This window comes from Rhinolophus sinicus, linkage group LG04, assembly GCF_036562045.2.
Source record: "Rhinolophus sinicus isolate RSC01 linkage group LG04, ASM3656204v1, whole genome shotgun sequence".
NCBI lineage: Eukaryota > Metazoa > Chordata > Mammalia > Chiroptera > Rhinolophidae > Rhinolophus > Rhinolophus sinicus.
In genome coordinates, this window is record NC_133754.1 from 108191405 (window position 1) to 108213205 (window position 21801).

Genomic DNA, 21801 nt, shown 5'->3' on the forward strand with positions numbered 1-21801 from the left:
TCTACAAGAAAAAATAATAGAAAATAGCAACTTGTAGAACAATAGTGTCCCTATGATCCCAGATGCACTTAAGAAATCCAATGCAAGTAAGTGTGTGTACATCATGTTAGTATATAGCTATTGTGAACAATAAAAGGGGCTATACACTAAACCTGACAAGCTGTGGGGTGGGGTGGGCGATGCATGACAGGCTTTACAAACTCAGTGACCGAAAGTAACCACACAGGATAGTATGAACATAAAAAGTTCCTAACTAGTCAGGTCACGGTGAGTAGTCAAGTCAGGCCTGTAGCTTTCTTGATAAAGGTTAATCTTTACCTTAACTGAACCTGTCTGCTGTCTTTGTGCATCTAGGATAACACACTTCTGAAACGTCAGAGTGATTTTCTTTTCCAGACCCCTGGAAGGCACGACTGCCAGCACAAAACCACAGAACCCCTCCTTGTTATCTCCGAATACCCCCTCTATTTATTGTTAATGTTAAATTAACTCCCCTGCACCCACCAATGTAAAAGACATGTGTTATCTTTCCATTTTACTTTTCATCCAATCTCAGAGATTTTGCCGCTTTGCTTTTCCCCATCCCCCCTTAATCTACCACCAATGGATTTCATGTAACCTGCCTTAGGTTTTCTCCTTTGATTCTAATGTATAAAATAAGCTGCAAAACTGCCATTCTTCAGAGCATTTTCTCAATCCGAGTGATGGCTTCCAGGCATGGCCTCAAAATTTTGGCTCAAATGCTCTTATAAAACTTTTCTATAGGTTGGACATTGCTTCGTCTGACACTATGAAGACACTAGATGGTTCCACACCTACCTGCTATATGACTTAATACCTGCGAAGCCTTAGTCCATGCATGACACACAGTAAGTGCTATATGAGTTGGCTATTTTTATTTATATTTCTGTATTTTTTAATAATACATTCTGGGATTTTTACTTAATGTAATTTAAAAGAATATATTTTCAATTACATTAATAACACTCCCTGCTCCCAAATGCATTTAGAGTGCAAAGGACATTTATTTAATCCCTCCACCCCGAGAGCACAGCACAGGGCCTGGCAAACACTGGCCACGTGGCAACATTTACCAGAGGAACTAGTCTGCTGTTTCCCACCCCTCCCAGCCCCCTTGCGAGACCCAAACTCCAGACCCCACCCATCAGAGCCCCAGGCCTTTCCCTTCCCGCGCAGCCCGGTGCGCAAGCGCAAGGAGGCGGGGCCCAGCGCTCGGCCACCCCGCCCCGCAGGCGCGAAAACGTCTTCGGGCCGCGCCGCGCTCTGTTTGACGTACCTGTAACCCGCCTTCCGGAAGGAAGCCGGGGCGGCTGAGTATGGCGACTGCTGCGGAGCAGTGGGTGCTGGTGGAGATGGTGCAGGCGCTCTACGAGGTGAGCTCGGTGGCCCGAGCAGCCCCCGACCACACGTGGCCGTGGGGAGGTGGGACTGCTCGTGTGGAGTTGTGGCCAGACACCTGGGCGGGGTTGGCTCGGTCACGCCCGGACTCGCGGCGTCCCTCGCTGGAGGGGCTCGCGGGCGCGCACTGTCTCCGCCGCGGAGCGCAGGGAGGGACCGGCGCGAGCTGGAGCTAAGGGGCTCGGAGGGTTTGGCGACCGCGGCGCCTGCTCTGGGTCCTGTCCCGGCGTAGGGAAGGAACACGTGGGAGGGGACACGGAGCGAGGCTGGTTCTCAAAATGCAGGGCTGGGACTGATGGTGAAACGGGGAAGTGAAACTGGAGGATCTCGTGTGTGGGGAGGTCCTAGGGAAGTCAGGTCCTTGGAAGTGTGGCGCAGGGCGTAGGAGAGAGAATTGTAATAAGTTGGAGTTGGTTTTTGTCGGGGCGCGCGCGGGGTTAGAAAGGAAGGCGAATGATTGAGGATTCAGGAATATTATTTTGTCATTCTTCCGCATATATCCTATTGTCTATCTTGTAAATAGACAACTATTTTAGTAGATCGTTAAAGGAAGAGTAAAGAGTTTGTTGAAAGGCTAGCTATTTCCAGTACGTTAGGTAACGTGAAATCAAAATGTCAGTCTTAGAGAATGTTCGTTCACTTAACTAGTATTTACTGAGCTTTGCCGCGCTGTCCAATAGAACTTTCTGTGTGAATGTTCTCTATTGCTCTATTAACTCACCCGTGGTAGATGGGGTTGTAGAAAGTTATTAAGCCATGCAATGTTTGTTACAGTCATTTTCCACCAGTACAAATTTAAATTATCTGAAGGATCTGATAGTTGTTGGTATTGTTCGACATGTTGGGATTCTGTGTCAGCTTTTATTTTAAAGATATTTTGTTAAAGAGGTTTTAAAGCTGCAGTATTAGAGATTTTTCATATGTAGAAGAAATTGCCTATATTAGAAATGGGGGCAAGAATGAGCAGAAATGAAAAGAGCTTTCAAAGTAAATTTTAAGTAATACGTTAAAGGTCACGGGAGGCTGTATTTGTAGGTGCATTAAATTTTATATGCAGGTTTTAGAAGTGTTCATTTCATTTCTTGTTTTGTTTTTGGCTCACCCTTAGGCACCTGCTTACCATCTTATCTTGGAAGGAATTCTAATACTCTGGATAATCAGACTTCTTTTCTCTAAAACTTACAAATTACAAGAAAGATCTGATCTTACAGCCAAGGTAAGAAATTAAATCTATTATTCGGTGTATGATTGTAGTTGCTACATATTTCCAAAAATAACTTGTGGTGGCTCAACTATATGCTAAAATATTTTCTGTAATGTAAGGAAATCAAGGAGAATGACGTAGCAGGGTAGACAAAATACAGGGAAGCCGGGGCTACCCAGTGAACTACCATGCTATGGGCCTCTCTGCTTTGCTGGGGATAGACAACACTCTCACAAATAGATGACGAAAGGGAAGCATGGGCAGCTACTGGTTTTGAATGTCTGTGTGCAGGATTACATGAGTTGCTCGGGAAAGCGCCGCTGTTTCTGAAGCCTGCGTGAACGTTTTTCCCTGTGGTCTTCATAAAGGAAACTTGGAGTTGGAAAGACTCCTTCTCTTCCCACCTCCCCACAGCAAGTTGAATTTTGGTGTGTTCTGTATGGTAAGAGACCCAACTCAAGCCCAAGCTAGGTGAACCTTAGGAAGCAGAAGTGTCTAGAGGACCTGTGGCACTGACCACTTGCAGTCCATTGGTATAAGGGACTGGGGGCTTGGGGAGAGATGCTTACCCTTGTCACTCAGGTAGGAGCACCGGGTGACTGTGCTTGGTATTGGTGGAGAAGAGCAGTTCTGCAGTGTAGTTTCCGTCACTTGGACTGTTGTGCCAGAATGCTTAGGGAGGCAAGGACTCTCAGAGATTTTTCCCACAAAAATCTCTAGAACTTTTGGTTCACAAGGCAGCACTTAGTGCAGCAGAGACGAAGCACTGGACTTTTCTTGACTTCCCAGAGCATTCCCAGCAGAAGATACCACAGCAGTGTGTGTGTGCCTCCCTGGTTGCCGCTGTCCTGGTCGTTCGTATTGATCATGAAGTGGCCAGGCACCGTCTCCTAGGGAACATGCAAGTAAAGCATGGCAGCCTGGTAAAGCAGAATAGAGGTGTCTCATTGCACGACTTCCTATAACCTTTTACATGCCAGTGGATATTTGGACCTCTGTTTGAAGGAATACCCTCAACTTGACCACAGATCTCTCACTCCCTTTATGACTGCTTTGTGGGATTCACGTGCCAGGGCACACTCTTTTGATCACACTGCGGTAAGACCGGACCCTCCAGCCAGAAATCCTGCTATACTTTTTCCCTTGACATTTAGGGACCCCTTATGAATGACTAGGTGGCCATGAAACAGATTTCTAACCCAACTTTTTAAAGGGGTTGATTTAATCCAAATATTCTTAGTTTTAGTTAAACATATCAACCTACACATACATCCATTTTTTAAAGAGATACATAAACATAATTTTACAATATCCTCAGAGGGCAAACTTAGAACTAAATTTAGTGATCGTTGACATCTTACCCTAACAGCAGTGGAAGAAAAGAGCTGAGTGTTGTGAGTGAGAAATGCCCCTGTCAGCTTGCTAGATCTGCAGTCCTTGAACCAGGGCACCTTGAGTGGATTCTAACACGTGTCTGCACGGTAGCCAGTGGACAGTGCGCATAACGTGCTCCAGCCTTGTTGGGATTCAGTTCTCTCCCATTGGGTTATTGGCAGGAACAGATGAGGGACTTACTGGTTGATTTGTAGGGCCAGCATTTTTGAGTCCCAGAACATCAGGGAATATGCTTTTGGTCCTGCCCTGGAGTTGCCTATTGGGAGAAAAATGCTCAAAAGCATTTAACAGAAGTATGAGACTAGAACTATTGAGAGAGGGTCTGTCTGTGAGGCAAGAATTGCTGTGGCCGTCGTATTACTTTAGGTGCCTCATCTCATCCTGTACATCCAGACTACATTTTCATAGTTACCTTTTTTCTAACTCAAGAAAGGAGAAGAAACTCAAAATAGTCAAAATACTTAAAATGCGTGAAGTAACAGGTAAAAGGAATAAAGTAGCTTTTTATGAGAAATTTGCAAACAAAATCCCGTTATAATACTTACGAGAGTTTTTTTCTGTTTCAGCTACACCTGCATCCTGCAGCTGGCTTGCAGAAACAATGCTTTGTGGTCTGGTTGATCCCCTCCCCATGACAGTCACCTATATAAATGCTTTGGGTGTGACTCTCTGTATTGTCTTGGAAGAGAGGCTGAGCTGACTTAGCAGAAATCATGCTTCTCACCTTTGTGCTGCAGACTTTCTTTTTGTTTTACAATCACTATAAGTTACACTTCATACTTCCCATGGTGAAAAATCCTGAGCATAGGAATAAAATTTTCTTAAATTTTCTAGTCATTTGCAAAACTACATGGAAAAGAGCCTTTAGCCTGTGATATGAGGTGAGGAGCTTAAGTGCTCAAACCTCAGAAGTGATTCTGTTTCATTTCTAGCCACAATAGCTGGACCTGTTTCTAGTGCTGTGTTCATGATGATGTTTCCTTTACAGCAAACACTATAGATACTACTGGAGTGACTAGCATTGTGATGTATTTTAACACCATTTCTCTTGTAGGAAAAGGAAGAATTGATTGAAGAGTGGCAACCAGAACCCCTTGTTCCTCCTATCACAAAAGACCATCCTGCTCTCAACTACAACATTGTTTCAGGGTAAATCTGTTTCCTACTGGAAGGACTTGTGTTTGGTTTCTTATAGGTAAACGTGACAAAGTATACAGTGGTTTATATGAAGTAAAACATTTATTTTAACTGAAATAAAACATGTAGGATTTTTTTCCAGATCAGAAACTGTTTTAGTTCCCAATATAAAACTTTATTTTAGGAATGATATGGGCATTTTTTGTAGTCTGCAATTTGGACATTACCACTTGTCCCTTTTTTCTAAATCAAAAAAATGTATATTTTTCAAAGTAATATATGCACATGATAATATATCAAATGGTCAGATGCACTGAAAATGAAAAGGAACGCTCCTGCTTTTTCCCACCTGGTTTTGTTCCTGATTTTAGATCTGTTGCAGGTTACCTTCATAATTAGACATTAATAGTATCCTTACGCTGCTCTTTCTTGGCTGATTAATGGTAGACAACACCTGTTGACTCTCACAATCTGAGTTAGGAAACTCCAGCTCACTTACGCTACCTCTCTTCTTCCAATGTCTGCTTTTATTTTTAGTTCTTCTGTTGTTTTTCTTTGCTTTATTATATGTACTTTTTAAAATTAAACTTTTTAAAAATACATGTACATTTTAAAATTAAACTTTTTAAAAATATAGAAAATATCAGATATGTTTCTATCACCCATCCAGAATTAATAGGCATTAACATTTTGCTGTCTTTACTTGAAATCTACTTTTTTTACTAGAATTTTTTTTTTTTAATTAGTTTCAGGTGTCTGATAGATTGCTTATCTCCGTTTCACTTAGTTTTTTCCTAGAGCTTTGTTCTATTCTTTCATTTGGGACATGTTTCTTTGTCTCTTCATTTTGGCTGCCTCCCTGTTTTTGTTTTTATGTATTAGGTAGGGTTTCTGTGTCTTCCAGTCTTAGTAGAGTGGCCTTATGTAGTAGGTGTGCTGTGGGGCTAAGTGGTGCGATCTTCCTAGTCCCCTGAGCCACACACTCCAGGTGTGTCCCTTGTGTGGGTTGTGTGAGCCCTCCTCTTGCTGACCCTTGGTTGATAATTGCACATCAATGGGAGGGACTGACCTTTGAGTTCACTGGTTGTGAGGCCTGGTCTTGACTGCAGTGGAAGAGTTGTTGTGCAGGGGCTGATCCTACGGAGCAGGATATGCCTCAGTAGGCCGCTGGTGCCTGCCCAATCCACTCATTAGGTGTGTTGTACTTACAGGCAGCTGGGTAATGTTCCAGCTTGTTTTGAAGCTGGCCACTGGGGGCACCAGTCCCAGGGCTACCTTGGAGGGGATCCCTTGTAGGTCTACTTCAGCCACAGCCCGTGCCTCACCTGGGGCCACCAAGCAGGAGCCAGAAAGAAATCTGCAGATGGCTGCCACTCTGCTGTACTTGGAAGCACCTTGAGAGGCCAAGCCACAAACGAAGGCTGGCTGCCACTAGTGCAAGCTTAGGACTGCTCAGCCAGAGGTACAGGACACACTCAAGCCAGATGCTGCTTGTCTGGGTTCCGGAACCTTTGAGAGACCCTAGGAGAGTGCAACTTGAGCCAAGGCCCATGGTCTGCATGAAAAAGCCACTGGAAGAGGCCTGGGTGTGCCCAAAAGTTGGGCAGGGCCAGGTTTCAAATTTCCAGGGCGTGGGGAAAGACCTGTGGAAACTCAGATATGGCGGCCACCTGTGTCCACACCCCAGGAAGGGGGAGGGCTCAACAAAGAAACAATGGCCACTGCTAGCTCCCCTGTCCTGGAAAAAGCCCCCTTTCCAGCCCGTCTCAAGCCAGATAACTCAATTCCCCACCATTTGTCCCTGCCGCCTCTCTAGCTGCTGCCCCAGCACTGGAGCTCAGAGTGAGTGATTCCGTTGGTGGGTAAGTCTGTGCACAGTCCCTTTAAGCGCTCAGTCTCACTCAGTCACAATCTCCGCTGGCTTTCACAGCTAAAATTTATGGGGATTTCTCTCCCCGGCACTGGAAACCTGGGCTGGGGTGGGACTGGGACCATTCGCTTCTGTGAGGGATTAGGGGACCTGCACAGCCGAAATAGCCTTCCCGATCGGTAATGGTCACAGGGGTGTGGGACCAGCTTGTTCCACGTCTCTGCCCCTCCTAACAGTCTGGAGGTGGTTTTGTCTGTGCATCCTTAGTTGAAAGGCTTCAGTTCAGCTTGATTTTAGGCGATTCTCAATGGTTGTTTTGGAAATCAGTTGTAATTTTGATGTGGTGGTGAGAGAAGTTAAACACAGCATTTACCTACTGCACCATCTTGGTTGTCTAGCTACTTGAAATCTATTTATAAAGAAATAAAGCATTGCAAATGTTGCTAAAGATACCTCTTCCCATCTATTGCTTACTCTTGCCTCCCACACAAGATAACCACTATCTTAAAGTTGGTGGGTGTTTTTCCTTTGCTTATGTTTATACTTTTACCACATATTCCTGTTGTCATGAAAATATTTACTACTTTGTTTAAAAATGTGATGCAGAATATTCTCCTGAGTGTGTCTATCTGCTTCTGATTTAATCTAAGAGAGGCTTGTATTCTTCACTTTCATGGATTTCTTTGGTCTTAAAAAATTCTACATGTTCTGAAATCAAAGTTACCAATCATTAATCTTGTGGAAGAAATGCTTTCCTACCCTAAAGGTCTAATTGCCTGTTTTCCATGTGATGGTCAGTTGTCCCGGCATTATTCGTTGAATAGTCCATTTTTCACCTACTGATTGGAAATGTCCCTTCTTTTGTGTACCAAGTTCCCTTATAAAGGGTGTGTTTCTGGCTTTGTTTCCATTCCTTCAGTGTATTTGTGTGTCCCCGTGCCAGACCTCACTCCTATAAAGACCACAGCGTAAGAATTGGCGTTGGCAAGAGTGAGGCCTTCACTCCCCTTTCTCCATAATTGTGTGGGCTACTCTGGACTCTTTGCTTCACTGTGAACTTGGGTTTAGTTGATCAGATTTGACCAAAAATGGGTTTGGGTTTATGACTGTAGCAGTGCACTGAATTTATGGATTAATGTGGAGAGAATTGGAATCTTGCTAATACTGAATTTTATCCCCATGTACCTGGTGTGTCACTCGTATTCGTAGCTCTTTTATGTCCTACGGTAAAGTTATATGATTTTCTTCATAAAGACTTACCGTATCTTTTTTGCTTTTATTTTGAAATAATTATAGGTTCACATGCAGTAATAAGAAATAATACAAAGAGATCCCATCAGTTTCCCCCAGTGGTAACATCTTGGGTAACTGCCATACAATGTCACAACCAGGAAACTGACATTGTGTATCTGTAATAGGTTCATGCCTAGATTCCAGGGAGTTTTCATTTCTGTCCTGAAAAGTGTCTTTCTTCTTGTTCCTCTGTTACTGCACTGATGCTTCCCATGCAGTGTTGAATAGCAGTGGTAACGGGCTCAGTGTGCTGTGAGGTAACCTCTATCAAGTTAAGGGCCTTCCTTTCTCTTCCTACTTTGCTAAGGGAACTTTCTGTTTTTTAAATCAGAATGTTAAAATGCACTCAATACTTTTTCTGTATCTATTGATATGATCATGACTTTTCTCCTCTAATCAGTTACTATGATCATGACTTTTCTCCTCTAATCAGTTACTATATACTGATAGATTTTTTTAATTTGTTATATGTATACATAAATTTTTATGAGAGAAACTGCAGTCCATCATGCCATCCTTCCTCACCTCAGATTCCTACTAGAAGCAATTGCTTTATATTTTTTAGCTTCTTTTCCTGGTGTATGCCTCTCTTTCTAAGGAACTTGCTTATGCTGTGATTTCTTGACTTCTTGATTTCTTGATTTCATTCCCAGCTTTAACTGTATTCATCAACTGTGGGAGATAAAGACTGGCTCTCTGAAACGCGTGCTCACTTGCTGTCTCCAGGCCCCTCATAGCCTTCCCTTGCCTCTGTGTGGACTAGAGAAGCTGCCCATCCTAAGCCAGCACACAGCCTGGGGGCCTGGGGCCGGGTGTGGCTCCTGCACACTGGGCAGGACACCAGCTCCACAGGCACACAGGCCTCCCTGCCCTTCCCTGGTCTCCATGCACGGCTGGGACTGACTGCATCACGGTCCTCAAGTTACTTAGTGCTGACATTTTTATGGCCACGTTAACATCGTTCATTAGTTAAGGTTAGCATCCATTTTTTTCAGTATGCAGAACATTTTACTTACATTTTCTCTCTTGTTTTCCTTGGAGTTAATCATTTCTGTGTGTCCACTTGCTTGCTTGGTTTCATCCTGGTGTCTTCCTCCAGGGGTGTAAATCTCCATTCAGAGTGTTCAAACACAGGAATTATCTCTTGGGTTCCTTTTCATTTTTCTTGCTGGAATGCTTGTCGTCCTGCTCCAGTGCTCACTATTGCTGTATAGAGCCGCTGCCCAGGGTGGCCCTGGGGTCCCCGCCTCAGCACTAGCCCAGCGATTCCCTTGGTCTCATCACTGTGTTGTCAGTGGCCTCTATCTTGGCTTACTCAGTAGCGCACAGGTGGACTTCTGGGGAAGGCCTATGGAAGGTAACTTTTTTGAAACCTTAACACATATTTAAATTGTTTTTTATTTTACTCTTTTACACTAGTGAGTGTTTTATCTATTTTTTTATTGCTGTATTAGATTCCTTTTTAATGCTGGTGATCCTTAGCATCTTTGTTTTAATATGCAAAATATTTTCATTGTAATAAACAGCATTATGTAAATAGTATGCAAAAACCATGATGTTTTGTTGATATTAATACATTTAGAGTTACTTTTCAATTCATGCAATTCCTCTGCATTCAGTACTGAGATGATACAAAAGTTAAGTGCATTTACTTAACTTGGGTAGATTTTTTTTCTTTAAACAACAGCCTTATTTAGATATAATCTACATACAATAAAATTCACCCTTTTAAGGTATATAATTAAGTGGGTTTTAGTATATTCACAGAGTTGAGCAACCATTGCCACCATGTAATTCCAGAATATTTTCATCACCCCCAAAAGAAATCGCACGCCCTTTAGCAGTCACTCCCCATCCCCCCATTCCCTAGCCCCTGGCAGCCACTAATCTACTTTCTCTATGGATTTGCCTATTCTGGACATTTCATGTAAAAGGAATCATACAATATCTGGCCTTTTGTGCCTGCCTTCTTTCCCTTAGCATCATATTTCCAAGGTTCATCCATGTTGTAGCATGTATCAGTGCTTCTTTCATTTTTATGGCTGAATAATACTCTGTAAAGACCTCATTTTGTTTACACATTCATTAGTTGATGGGCATATGGGTTATCACTTGGGAATACATGACAAAAGAAAAAAAATGCATACGTACATCACTCTCCTGAGTACTAGTATACACATGTTTTCATTTCTCTTGAGTATGTACCTAAGAGTGGAGTTGTTAAGTCATACAGTAACTCATTTTGAGGAACCACCAAACTGTTTTCCAAACTGGCTGAATCAGTTACATGCCCCTGGCATATGAGAGTTCTAATGTCTCCACATCCTGGCCGACACTTACTGTCTTTTTTATTATAGCCCTCCTAGTGGGTGGAAAGTGGTACCTCATTGTGGTTCTCATTTGCAGTTCCCAAATGGTTAATGTGGAACATCTTTTCATGTGCTTATTGGCCATTTACTTATCTTCTTTGGAGAGTTGTCTACTTAAGTCATTTGCCCATTATTTAATTGGTTTATTTGTTTTTTTATCATTGAGTTGTAAGAGCTCTTTATATATTTTGGATACTAGACCCTTGTCAAATATATGACTTGTAAATATTTTCTCCCATTCTGTGGGTGTACTTTGTAGGTGTTGTTCTCTCAGAGTGTACTTTGAAGCACAGGTGTTTTTAATTTTAATGAAGTCCAATTTATCTATTTTTTCTTTTGTTGCTTATGCTTTTGTGTTAGATCTAAAAAATCTTTGCCTTGCCCAAGATAATGAAGAGTTACTCCTTTGTTTTCTTTTAAGAGTTTATAGTTTTTGCTCTTAAGTTGAGGCCTGTGATTCATTTTGAGTTAATTTTCATAGTGGTTTGAGATAGGGATTCATCTTCATCCTTTTACGTGTGTATACCCAGTTGTCTCTGTGACATTTGTTGAAATGACTGACATTTCCCTGTAGAATTGTCTTGGCACTCTGTTGAAAATCAGCTGACCATAAATGTTAGATTGTCCATCTATTTTAAGATGAGACACTGAGATGCTAATTGGAAGCCCTGACTGGACTCCCTGACTGGTGGTGGTGGTTATCACTCCAGGATAATCAGCAAGGACCTGTCCATTTATTTGAGGGAATCCCAAACTCAGTATTTTCTGTTCTTCTTCTCTTGACTTTGAGTTTTCACAGAAAAGGAATTCTCCAATGTGCTGGGGGCAGGGAGGAAGGGTGTAAACTTGGTTTCCGGCTTTATGGGAGTTGGCCTGGAGGAAGAGAGCTCAGTGTCCCATTTTATGTTACATAGATATATACTTTATTTCTGGTTTCAGAGTACACCCATCCCCTCACTGGTCCTTGCGACTTTCTGTTTATGCTCAGCCCTTCCAGAGAGTAAATTTCCCGCCTTTCTGCAGGGCTGAAGGGGACGCAAGGGAATGACTGCTTCGTATCAAACTTTTCCAAGCCGTCATCCTATAGTATGGTCCTCCCCACCTGTCCCCCGCTGTCAGAGGGAGCCGTGCCCCCACCTTGGGGGCATTTTTGGGTTTGCTGCAGGGCTTTTCACTGCCAGCCTATGTTCAGCTTTCTCTTTGATCTCTTCGACTTGCCAAATACAACTTGTCAGTTTGCTTGCCGGTTCCCAACATTTTGTTACTGTCATCTGCTTCTGTGTACTGGTCTTGGTAAGGTTAGACCTTTAGACTCTCTAGGCATTTTCATGAGGTATCAGTCGGGACCAGAGGTTGAAATGGGTTTGTTTCATTCATTCTGTCTTGTATACCAGAAGTCACTGGTAGGTTTTTCTGTTAACAAATAATCCTTACATTCCTAGAATAAGCCCTATTTAAGCATGGCTTTTGGTTAGTTTTTATACATTACAGGATTTATTTAGCTAATTTTGAGGATTTTTAACATCCATGTTGAAGAATGAGTTTAGTCTCTTCTTTTTCTTTTCTGTGTTGGTCCAGTATTGATATCAAAGATATATTAGTCTTACAGTTTCTGAGCAATAGTATGTATTTCCTGTGTTGTTTGATCTTTTGAGCATAGATTTTTAATCATGAATTTGTGTCTTCAGTGAGTTTGTAAAGCAATTCAGGTTTCCTTCTTGAGTAAGCTGTGCTTACCATCGTTTAGTCATTTCTTATGTTTTCAAATGTATTGGCCTGAGTAGTTTCTAGGATTTTCCTGGTCATGCATATGTAAAATATGTACATACAACTTTATTTACAGGTGAATATAATGACACATCTGTGAGGTTTGTGTCTCCTTCTTAGTCAGATTCTCTAGAGGTTTGTCTTCTGGTTTAGTTGAGTCTCTGGTTTATTTTCTCCATTTTTAGCCTTTCTTGGTGATTCAGGCATTAACCCTCCCTGGCCCAGCTCCACTCTTGCCAGCACCACGTAAGGTGGTGCTGTTAACTTTGTCTTTGGTATCTTCATTGAACCAAGATTCTTAATTTTAACCTGGTTAGATTCATCCATTGGCCTCATGGTTTGTGTCGTTTTGAAACTTGTTTCAGATGTCATTTCCTATTTCAAGGTCACAAAGACATTCTTCTACATTCTATTATCTTTTCGCTTTTTAGTACATCTAGAATTCACCTTTGTACATGGTTATGCAGCTTTCCTTTTCCATAGAGAAAGATGTCTGTGTAGCTTGTCAGGCGACTGCTATCATTGGCCAGGCGTTGACTGTACACAGTTCTCTTGAGTGCTGGGTTCTCTCCTTGGTCTAGTTTTTCTCACACCAGGGCCAAACCTGATGTCGACGGGGGTCTGTGATACTTGTTTCTTTCTGGTCAAGCAGCATCCTTCCTGTTTCTGATTCGCTTAGCCAATCATGGACCTTTGTTCATCCATGTAATTACTGACTCTAATTGTGAGGTTGGGTTTCTGATTGGGAAGGGTTGTATTTTCCCTTCTTCTAGTCCTCTGAGGACTTGATTCTGGAGATGACTTTCTAGATGGGTTTTATTTGTTTCTGCGAAGTGACTCAGAAGGGCCTTGTGATCCAGGATTCCTGGGTCAGGAGCCTGCGTGGGGCACAGGTGTGAGCCGTCTGTTTCTCATCGGAATCTGTTTTCCTTCCCTGTTCCAAGTGCTGGACAGAAATCACATCCCTACTTCCCTGTGTCATGCTGCTGCTTTTCTGTGGTCAGGGGCTTTGGGTGTGTCTCTTCTTTTGTTTTTCCTAAGGAGGATGCAGCTCATAGTGGTCCATGAGGGGATCGAACTGGCAACCTTCGTGCTATTAGCACCACTCTCTGTCTAGCTAACTGAGCTAAGCTGCCACCCCGTGTGTGTGTCTATTCTTGATGGTTAGATTTCTTTCTGTGTTACAGGTTTTGTAGAATGGAATTGACTTTGATAGCAGCAACCGTTACTACAGACTTGTCTCCGTAGATGTTTTGTTTTTGCATCTTTTTTTGAGTGCCAGAACCTCCACACCAGGGAGCACTTGGGAAACTTAGAGAAGCCCTGAGAAGCAGAAAACTAAATGACACGATGGAGTCACAGTCACAGCGGGTGATTTGAAAGAAAAGAAGCCCTTGAAGCCATAGGGTAGAAGGAAGAAAATAGTTAAAGAACACCTCTTGTGGGCCAGGCACTTTTATAATGACAATTACCTTGAGCGAAAGGTTCTTTCCCAACTTCATAGATGAAGAAATTGAGGCTTATGAAGGCCAAGTAACATCCTCAAATCTCTGAAGCCATCAGTAGCCATGAGGCAGATGGGATTTGTCTGACTAACTACACCGCGTGTTCTTTGCAGTGAGTCATCTTGCCTTTTGAGTTTATTTGCTTTTGTGAATTTACTTCAACTTGTCATTCATTTCCTTCCATGGTTTCCCAGCATCTTTTATTATTTTTCTCATAGAAAACCAGTTGTGTGAAAACATACCGATGAGAGCAGTTTCTCAGTCTTTCCTGGCTGCAGTGCATTTTATAGAGCAGCCCAGCACGCAGACCAGTGCAGCTGTGTGACAGATAAGTTCCCGCCACAGCCTGTACGCTTGTGCTGTGCTGTGCATTCTGGTACTTTTCCATTCTGTTCTATTATGATTTTATTTAGTTAAAATAGGCTAGTTGTGACTGACTGAATTGCTCTTACAACCCTTTAATAGCTCATGACCCACAGCTTGAGCCTCTGTTTTTGAAGCATGGTCTCGAGTTAGTGTTTGTCAGTAAGGGACTTGACAGGTTGTCTCCTCGAGAGCCCATCTCCCGGCCCAGCGATGCTCAAATCCAAGCTCCTTGGGGGCTGCCCACCCCGTTTCCTTTTAAAAAAAATGTTTTCTCAGGTTCCGGGGAGGAATTCCTCTTAAATAGTATTCCATCATTAACTTTAGAAATTAGGTACATGTCTCACTTATTCTTTTAGGGGCTTCATATATATATGTAACATTTATTTTTAAACCAATTAACTGTAAGATCGTAACTTGTTCTTCCTATTCTTGCCTTTGATCTTGGTCTTGTTATATTTCCTCCTGGTTAATCTTATCCCAGAATTTTTCTGAGGTACTTTATGTAGCTGTTCTTTCTTAAGTGAATTTTTAAATCGAAACTAAGATTTGCCATTCATCCATCCATCCCTCTTGGAAGTCTAGGTCACTTTTTAATTTAAGTAATACAGGGTATCCTATTAAGAATATGATTAATGACTGAGTATTTGCTTTTTAATATACTATTATCTAATTTTGCTTTCTAAAAATAAACAGTTAAAGAGCCAGGAGACCAGTATGCAAATAGGTAGAATGACAACCCTTGTGTGTCCTGTCTGCTGTCAGGGTAATGAAATAGCATGGGTGCTGTAACACAAAAGTAACTACTCTCGTCTCTTTTCCCCAGCCCACCAAGCCACAACATCGTGGTGAATGGAAAAGAATGTGTCAACTTTGCCTCATTTAATTTTCTTGGATTGTTGGATAACCCTAGGGTCAAGGTAAGGAGCACCTGTGCTGAAGTGGACAGATAGCATGTCCGACTTAAGACACTGGACGTAAAATCAAAGCCAGTGCAGAACACCGGAAGGAGCTCTGTAAGTGTGTCTGCCAGTACGCTGTTGTGGAAGAGCTATGACCTGGATTTCCACAGAGGGTGGCAGAACTAACAAGCCAGACCTGAGGTAGTCAGAGATGTGTCTAGGAAATTGTTCCATTTCCTCTTGGGATTGTCAGCCAGTAAATATTTTTGAGGACAGACTGTCCACAAACGCCCAACAGTATAAAGCCATTAAGGTAACCGGATTTGGCTAATCGAGCTAACAGAACATTTCCATGTTTTAAATTGCATCCCTAGATCTTTATGTCTGCCTCTTCTTTATATCCTATTGTTAGAATGCCAAGTTCTGAGAAAGGAAGGAAAACGGGAGGGCGAGGGAGGAGTCATGTGGGTTAAAAAATAGGAAGTGTCAGCTTTGGACTCTTAAAATCTAATTTACTTTTCTTCCACAAAGGCAGCAGCTTTGGCATCTCTAAAGAAGTATGGTGTGGGGACTTGCGGACCTAGGGGATTTTATGGCACATTCGGTACGTTTCTGTTGTATTTTTCAGACCACTACTTTCAAGAATTAAGATGCCATTTGATTTAAAACTGTTTTGAAAAGACATCCTTAATTAGTTGTGGTGTGAAGCTGGCAAGTGCTATTTTTTACCTGACTTTCTAGAATGTTTGGAACCATTGGTGGGAGGTGCGTTAGTCTGAGTTGAATGTCACTTGTGGAGAAGAGCCGTGGGTACAATGAGGTATGTAGCTTGTAGGTTAGAGCCTGAGCTGCTGTAGCATGTGGCCCAAAGGACAGTGGTGTGAGGAGACACAGTTTGTTTCGTGCATGACAGTTGTAAGGGGAATGTTCTGGTTGTGGGTGGCGCTGCTCTTCATAGTTGTGCAGGAATCCGGATCTTCCCCATGTCTTTGCTCCAATGGGAAGGGCACCATCTTTGCCTATGTGGCTGCAGCCAGGTGAGAAGTCTAGGGGAGTAGGAGCATGAGGCTGCCGTACCCTTTTTAGGCCGGCAGGTGGCGCTGCACATCGCTGCTCACATTCCGTTTATGAGACCGTAACCCAGGCGTGGCCTTGCTGCAAACGGGGCTGGGAAATAGCTCTAGCTGGACATGCCAGGAAACAAGGCAAGAACTGACTTGCGGGGCAATAGACTATGTAGCTCTTTTCTTTCTGGAATGAAAGTGAAGGATCATTGATTTCCTTGTGTGGGGGTGACCTTGGGACAGGCTAACTAAATGAGTGTGATTTCAAACACTATGAGCTTCCTGACAGTTGTCAAAATCGACCTGGCATTTTGTGGTTGTGCTTTTTAAATGTATATTGTTCTTTGCTTCTGAAGATTTTGAAAATGGTAAATAATTGTTCAAGTGAATATTACTGGAAATAGCATTCTGGCTTACAAACTGTCGGAGTGTGGGAAAGTAGAGCCGGGGAGGTCTCTTCTGACTTCTGTCCTCATTTGTACTTTCGGGTCTTTGTGTGTTTTTTTTTCCACTGTAACCGTGAAGATGTTTTTATTTAAGGGAGCACCTTTCTTTATTCCTTAGCTAGTTTAGTGGTTATATTATTTGTATTGGAAACAGATGACGGGAGTTTGTATCCAAGAATCCTACAGCTGGAAAGGATTTTAAAAACCATGTATTCCAGCATCCCAACTATTCATAAGAGGAGTAGAAAGCACAGAGAGGTTAAGTGACTTCCTCAGTCACACAGCTCATTAACTTCAGCCCTAAAACTAGAAACTAAGTATGCCGCCTCCCAGTCTTAATGACAGGATCAAAGACTTAGAAAAGCTCAGATCAGTCTCCCTCTTTCCTCTAGCTTAGTGCAAACATGGTTGTTTGCTTGGTTTTGATCACTAGGGAATGATTTCCTTGATAGTATTGGAACACTAGAAATGGCATTTTTTATGCAGTTGTTTGTTGTAATCTTATCAACAAGACTTTCTTTGTGTGATCTGCTTGCTAGGGCACAGTAGTTGCTTTCCTAAAAGGCTCTCTTTCTGGTGGATTTTATTGGTATGTATGGCCTTGGCCCTTGCTTGGGAGTTAATCTGAGACGACAGGTAAGAGATTTATTGCTAAATCAAGTCATGAAAAACAAATGTTCTAAATCTTCAAGACCAGTTTTCCCAGAGCTGTGGAAATGTATTGTTAGGATAGCCCAGTCAGCTTTCCATTTGGATCACCTGAAATTTAATATGCATTAATAGGATGCGTGTGCTTCCAAACATGGGGTCTTTTAGATGAATGGTTTTTAAATTAATTTTCTTGATTGAATAATTTAGTCCATGATATAAACTTCAAATGGTTTACAGAGACAGAGTGAAAAGTCTTCCCTTTTCCACCACTATCCCATCCCCCAAAAAAAGACAGCTATCAGTGTTTCTTGTTATTTCTTCCACTTTTTTTCAGCATGTACAAACCATTGGATTTGATTTTTCAGGTGTCTGAATGGACCACCAGAGGCAGTATAATGAATGCACTGTTGTGTGTAAGCTCCTCTGTAAAGGACTTTACTGGTCACTGACTCATCCTTATTCTAAGTATAGTTGAAGCTTCAAACAGACTGTGGAGTCTGGCAAAGATTGAGGGTTAATTTGCAGTGTTTTTGTAACAACACCAAAACTTACAGCTTGCAGTAATGTATAATGTTTTCTGAGTGCATTGTTCTTCCGATAAACTTGTCTCATTCTTTAATAGTTGCCCATGTTTACTTACCATCTTTTTCCTTTCTTTAGATGTATATTGTCCATATTTTTCCCTTTTGGTTTTCCAACAGGATATTTTCTACGTTTTTCCTATTCTGGATGTAATCACTTAAATTTTCTTAGTTATATTAAATTGCCCTGAAATTTCAGTGTTAGGTAAGATCAGAGAAGCTACTTGAGGTCAATAAGGCTAAATTTTAACTCTCTAAAATGTCTATACAACTAACTTACCCTAAATATTTAGAGAACACTTGCCCTTTGCACTGAACTATGAAAAAACTTGAGGACACCTTTCCTCTTGTGTGTACAGGTAACCCCCGTATAATACGGTTGTTAGGTTCCTAAAAAATGCCATGTTGTGTGAATTCGTGTTATACGAAACAAAAAACTAGTACAGAAAAGGGGGTTAGGTTCCAAAAATTAAAGAAACATCCTGTTATATTTTTATAATTAAGAGAAATATCTTTATTAAAGCAATTTTCACAAAAAGTATACCATATTAATATGTATGAAATAATGTTTTCTTCGTCATCACTACTAAGCACCATTTACCGAGGGCGTTTTCTTTTTGACAAGATATCTTCGTCCTCTGAACTTAATACTCCACGAACAAAATGGATTTAAAATTCTAATAAGTTTTAAAATTCTGAGGTCAAATCTGATAACGACATCTATGCTCAAATGAAAAATTTCAAGTGAGATATCTTTTGCTCTTAAAAGCTTTTATTACATTCCATGTTATTCAGGGATTTCCCTAATTTCAAATGAGATGTTTTTTACTCTTAAAAGTTCTTTTTACGCTCCGTGTTGTTTGGGTATTTCTCTAATTCCCAAACCGGGTTAGAGTGAAACCACGTTGTAGAAGTGCCATGTCATATGGGTATTACCTGTAGTTGCTTGTGGATTCATGAGGCCTAGGGTCTCTCCCTGGATCCCCAAAAGGTTGCCTTTTGTCTATTTTTCCTAGAAGTGTCACATTCAGCATCTGTTTTCAAAGATGAAAATACTCCCTCTTTTAGGTGTTTTTCGACTTTTCAGGTAATGACTGTAAATCACTTGTAAAAGTACATTTGTTTATTAAAGCATTCTTTTTATTTCACAGGGCAATACTAGATAATCTTAGATGATTAACATAAAAAACGAAAATCAAACAACAGTTGAGTCAAAAAATTCATCTAGTTTCTTAGGCTAAACGTTTTGCTGCCCCCTAAAGGCCTGGCAGGTAGAACTAAAGTTTTTACGATCGTTTCCTAAGAACGATATTATCAGAAGTTGTTCCACTGTCTCATTTTATTCTTTTAATGTATATTTTAGAACTCAGCGAGTGGTTTTATCAGATTGTGAAGCTTTCCTTTCCATTGAGGCTAATGGGGTCCCAGTGCACTTTGATAGTTGCTCTTGTTAAAAACTTCTTTATTTGTTTTGTTTATGGTACGTACAGATCTCATTTATCTGTGGTTTGTTGCTGGTGCCCAGGATCTGCTTTGCATATATAATGCCTGCTTGGCTCTTTAGTCTTAAACTAGATCAAAAAGCAATCAGTGGCAGGATTTTATTGTGAGAGAGAGTGGCATTTTATTATTTTAAAGCCAAGAGTAAACAGTTATTTGTATATTTTTAAATATTTTTTTCTTTTAGAGCAATCAACTGAACCATGACTGCATGTTTTTTAAATTAACTTTTATTAAATTTATTGGGGTGACAATAGTAAAATTATATGGGTTTCAAGTGTACAATTCTTGTTTGCTTGGTTTTTTTTTAATTTATTGGGGTGACAATTCTTAGTAAAATTACATAGATTTCAGGTGTACAATTCTGTATTACATCATCTATAAATCCCATTGTGTGTTCACCACCCAGAGTCAGTTCTCCATCACCATATATTTGATCCCCCTTACCCTCATCTCCCTCCCCCCACACCCCTTACCCTCTGGTAACCACTAAACTATTGTCTGTGTCTATGAGTTTTTCTTCCTCATTTGTTTTTGTTCTTTTGTTGTTTTTGGTTTATATACCACATATCAGTGAAATCACATGGTTCTCTGCTTTTTCTGTCTGACTTATTTCGCTTAGCATTATAATCTCAAGATCCATCCATGTTGTCACAAATGGTCCTATTTCATCTTTTTTTATTGCCAAATACTATTCTGTTGTGCATATATACCACAACTTCTTTATCCATTCATCTATCGAAGGACATTTTGGTTGTTTCCATGTCTTGGCCACCGTAAACAAAGCTGCAATGAACATTGGAGCACACGTGTCTTTATGGATAAATGTTTTCAGATTTTTTTGGTAGATACCCAGGAGAGTGATTGCTGGGTCATATGGTAATTCTATTCATAATTTTTTGAGGAACCTCCACACTGCCTTCCATAATGGCTGCACCAGTCTGCATTCCCACCAACAGTGTATGAGGGTTCCTTTTTCCCCACAGCCTCTCCAACACTTGTTACTATTTGTCTTGTTGATGATAGCCATTCTGACTGGGGTGAGGTGATATCTCATTGTGGTTTTTATTTGCATTTCTCTGATGATTAGTGATGTTGAGCATTTTTTCATATGTCTATTTGCCATTTGTATGTCCTCGTGGAGAAATGTCTCTTCAGGTCCTCTGCCCATTTTTCAATTGGGCTGTTTGGTTTTTGTTGTTGTTGTTGAGTTGCATGAGTTCCTTGTATATTTTGGATATTAGCCTCTTATCGGAGGCACTGTTTGCAAAAATCTTCTCCCATTCAGTTGGTTGCCTCTTTATTTTGTACATTGGTTTCTTTTGCTGGGCAGAAGCTTTTAAGTTTCATATAGTCCCATTCGTTTATTTTAGCTTTTACTTCCATTGCCTTTGGAGTCAAATTCATAAAATGCTCTTTGAACGCAAGGTCCAAAAGTTTAGTACCTATGTTTTCTTCTATGCAGTTTATTGTGTCAGGTCTTATGCTTAAGTCTTTGATCCATTTTGAATTAATTTTGGTACATGGTGACAGATAGCAGTCCAGTTTCATTGTTTTGCACGTGGTTATCCAATTCTCCCAGCACCATTTATTGAAGATGCTGTCTTTGCTCCATTGTATGTTTTTAGCTTCTTTGTCAAAAATAATCTGTCCATATTTATGTGGTTTTATTTCTGGGTTCTCAATTCTATTCCATTGGTCTATGTGTCTGTTTTTCTGCCAATACCATGCTGTTTTGATTATTGTAGCCCTGTAGTACAAGCTAATGTCAGGGAGTGTGATACCTCCAGTATTGTTCTTTTTTCTTAAGATTGCTTTGGCTATTCGGGGTCTTTTGTGGTTCCAAACAAATCTGATGATTTTTTGTTCTATTTCTTTAAAAAATGCCATTGGGATTTTGATGGGGATTGCATTAAATCTGTATATTGCTTTGGGTAATATGGCCATTTTAACTATGTTGATTCTTCCAATCCATGAGCACGGAATGTCTTTCCATTTCTTTGTGTCTTCTTCAATTTCTTTCAAAAATGTCTTATAGTTTTCAGCATATAGGTCTTTCACATCCTTGGTTAAGTTTATTCCTAGGTATTTTATTCTTTTTGCTGCAATTGCAAAAGGAATTGTTTTTTGTATTTCTTTTTCTGAGATTTCATTGTTAGTATATTGGAATGCAGTGGACTTTTTTACGTTGATTTTGTAGCCGGCAACTTTACTGTATTCGTTGATTGTTTCTAATAGCTTTTTGGTGGAATCTTTAGGGTTTTCTATGTATAGCATCATGTCATCTGCAAAGAGTGACAGTTTAACTTCTTCATTCCCAATTTGGATGCCTTTT

General features: G+C 41.0%; 1 protein-coding gene across 3 annotated transcripts in view; it reads left to right on the plus strand.

Annotated features, from left to right (window-relative positions):
• The first annotated feature begins 1238 nt into the window (after nucleotides 1-1238).
• SPTLC1 (serine palmitoyltransferase long chain base subunit 1) overlaps nucleotides 1239-21801 on the plus strand; it is a 59699-nt gene continuing 39136 nt past the window's right edge. For 2 of the 3 annotated variants that reach the window (XM_019713878.2, XM_019713879.2), the window contains exons 1-5: nucleotides 1239-1394; nucleotides 2528-2635; nucleotides 5073-5167; nucleotides 15149-15242; nucleotides 15756-15828. In XM_019713878.2, coding sequence (XP_019569437.1) covers nucleotides 1338-1394; nucleotides 2528-2635; nucleotides 5073-5167; nucleotides 15149-15242; nucleotides 15756-15828 — 427 coding nt within the window. In that variant the 5' untranslated portion in view covers nucleotides 1239-1337. Of the gene's footprint in view, nucleotides 1395-2527; nucleotides 2636-5072; nucleotides 5168-15148; nucleotides 15243-15755; nucleotides 15829-21801 lie in introns of those variants that run through there. The other variant, XM_074330189.1, reaches the window with a different exon arrangement.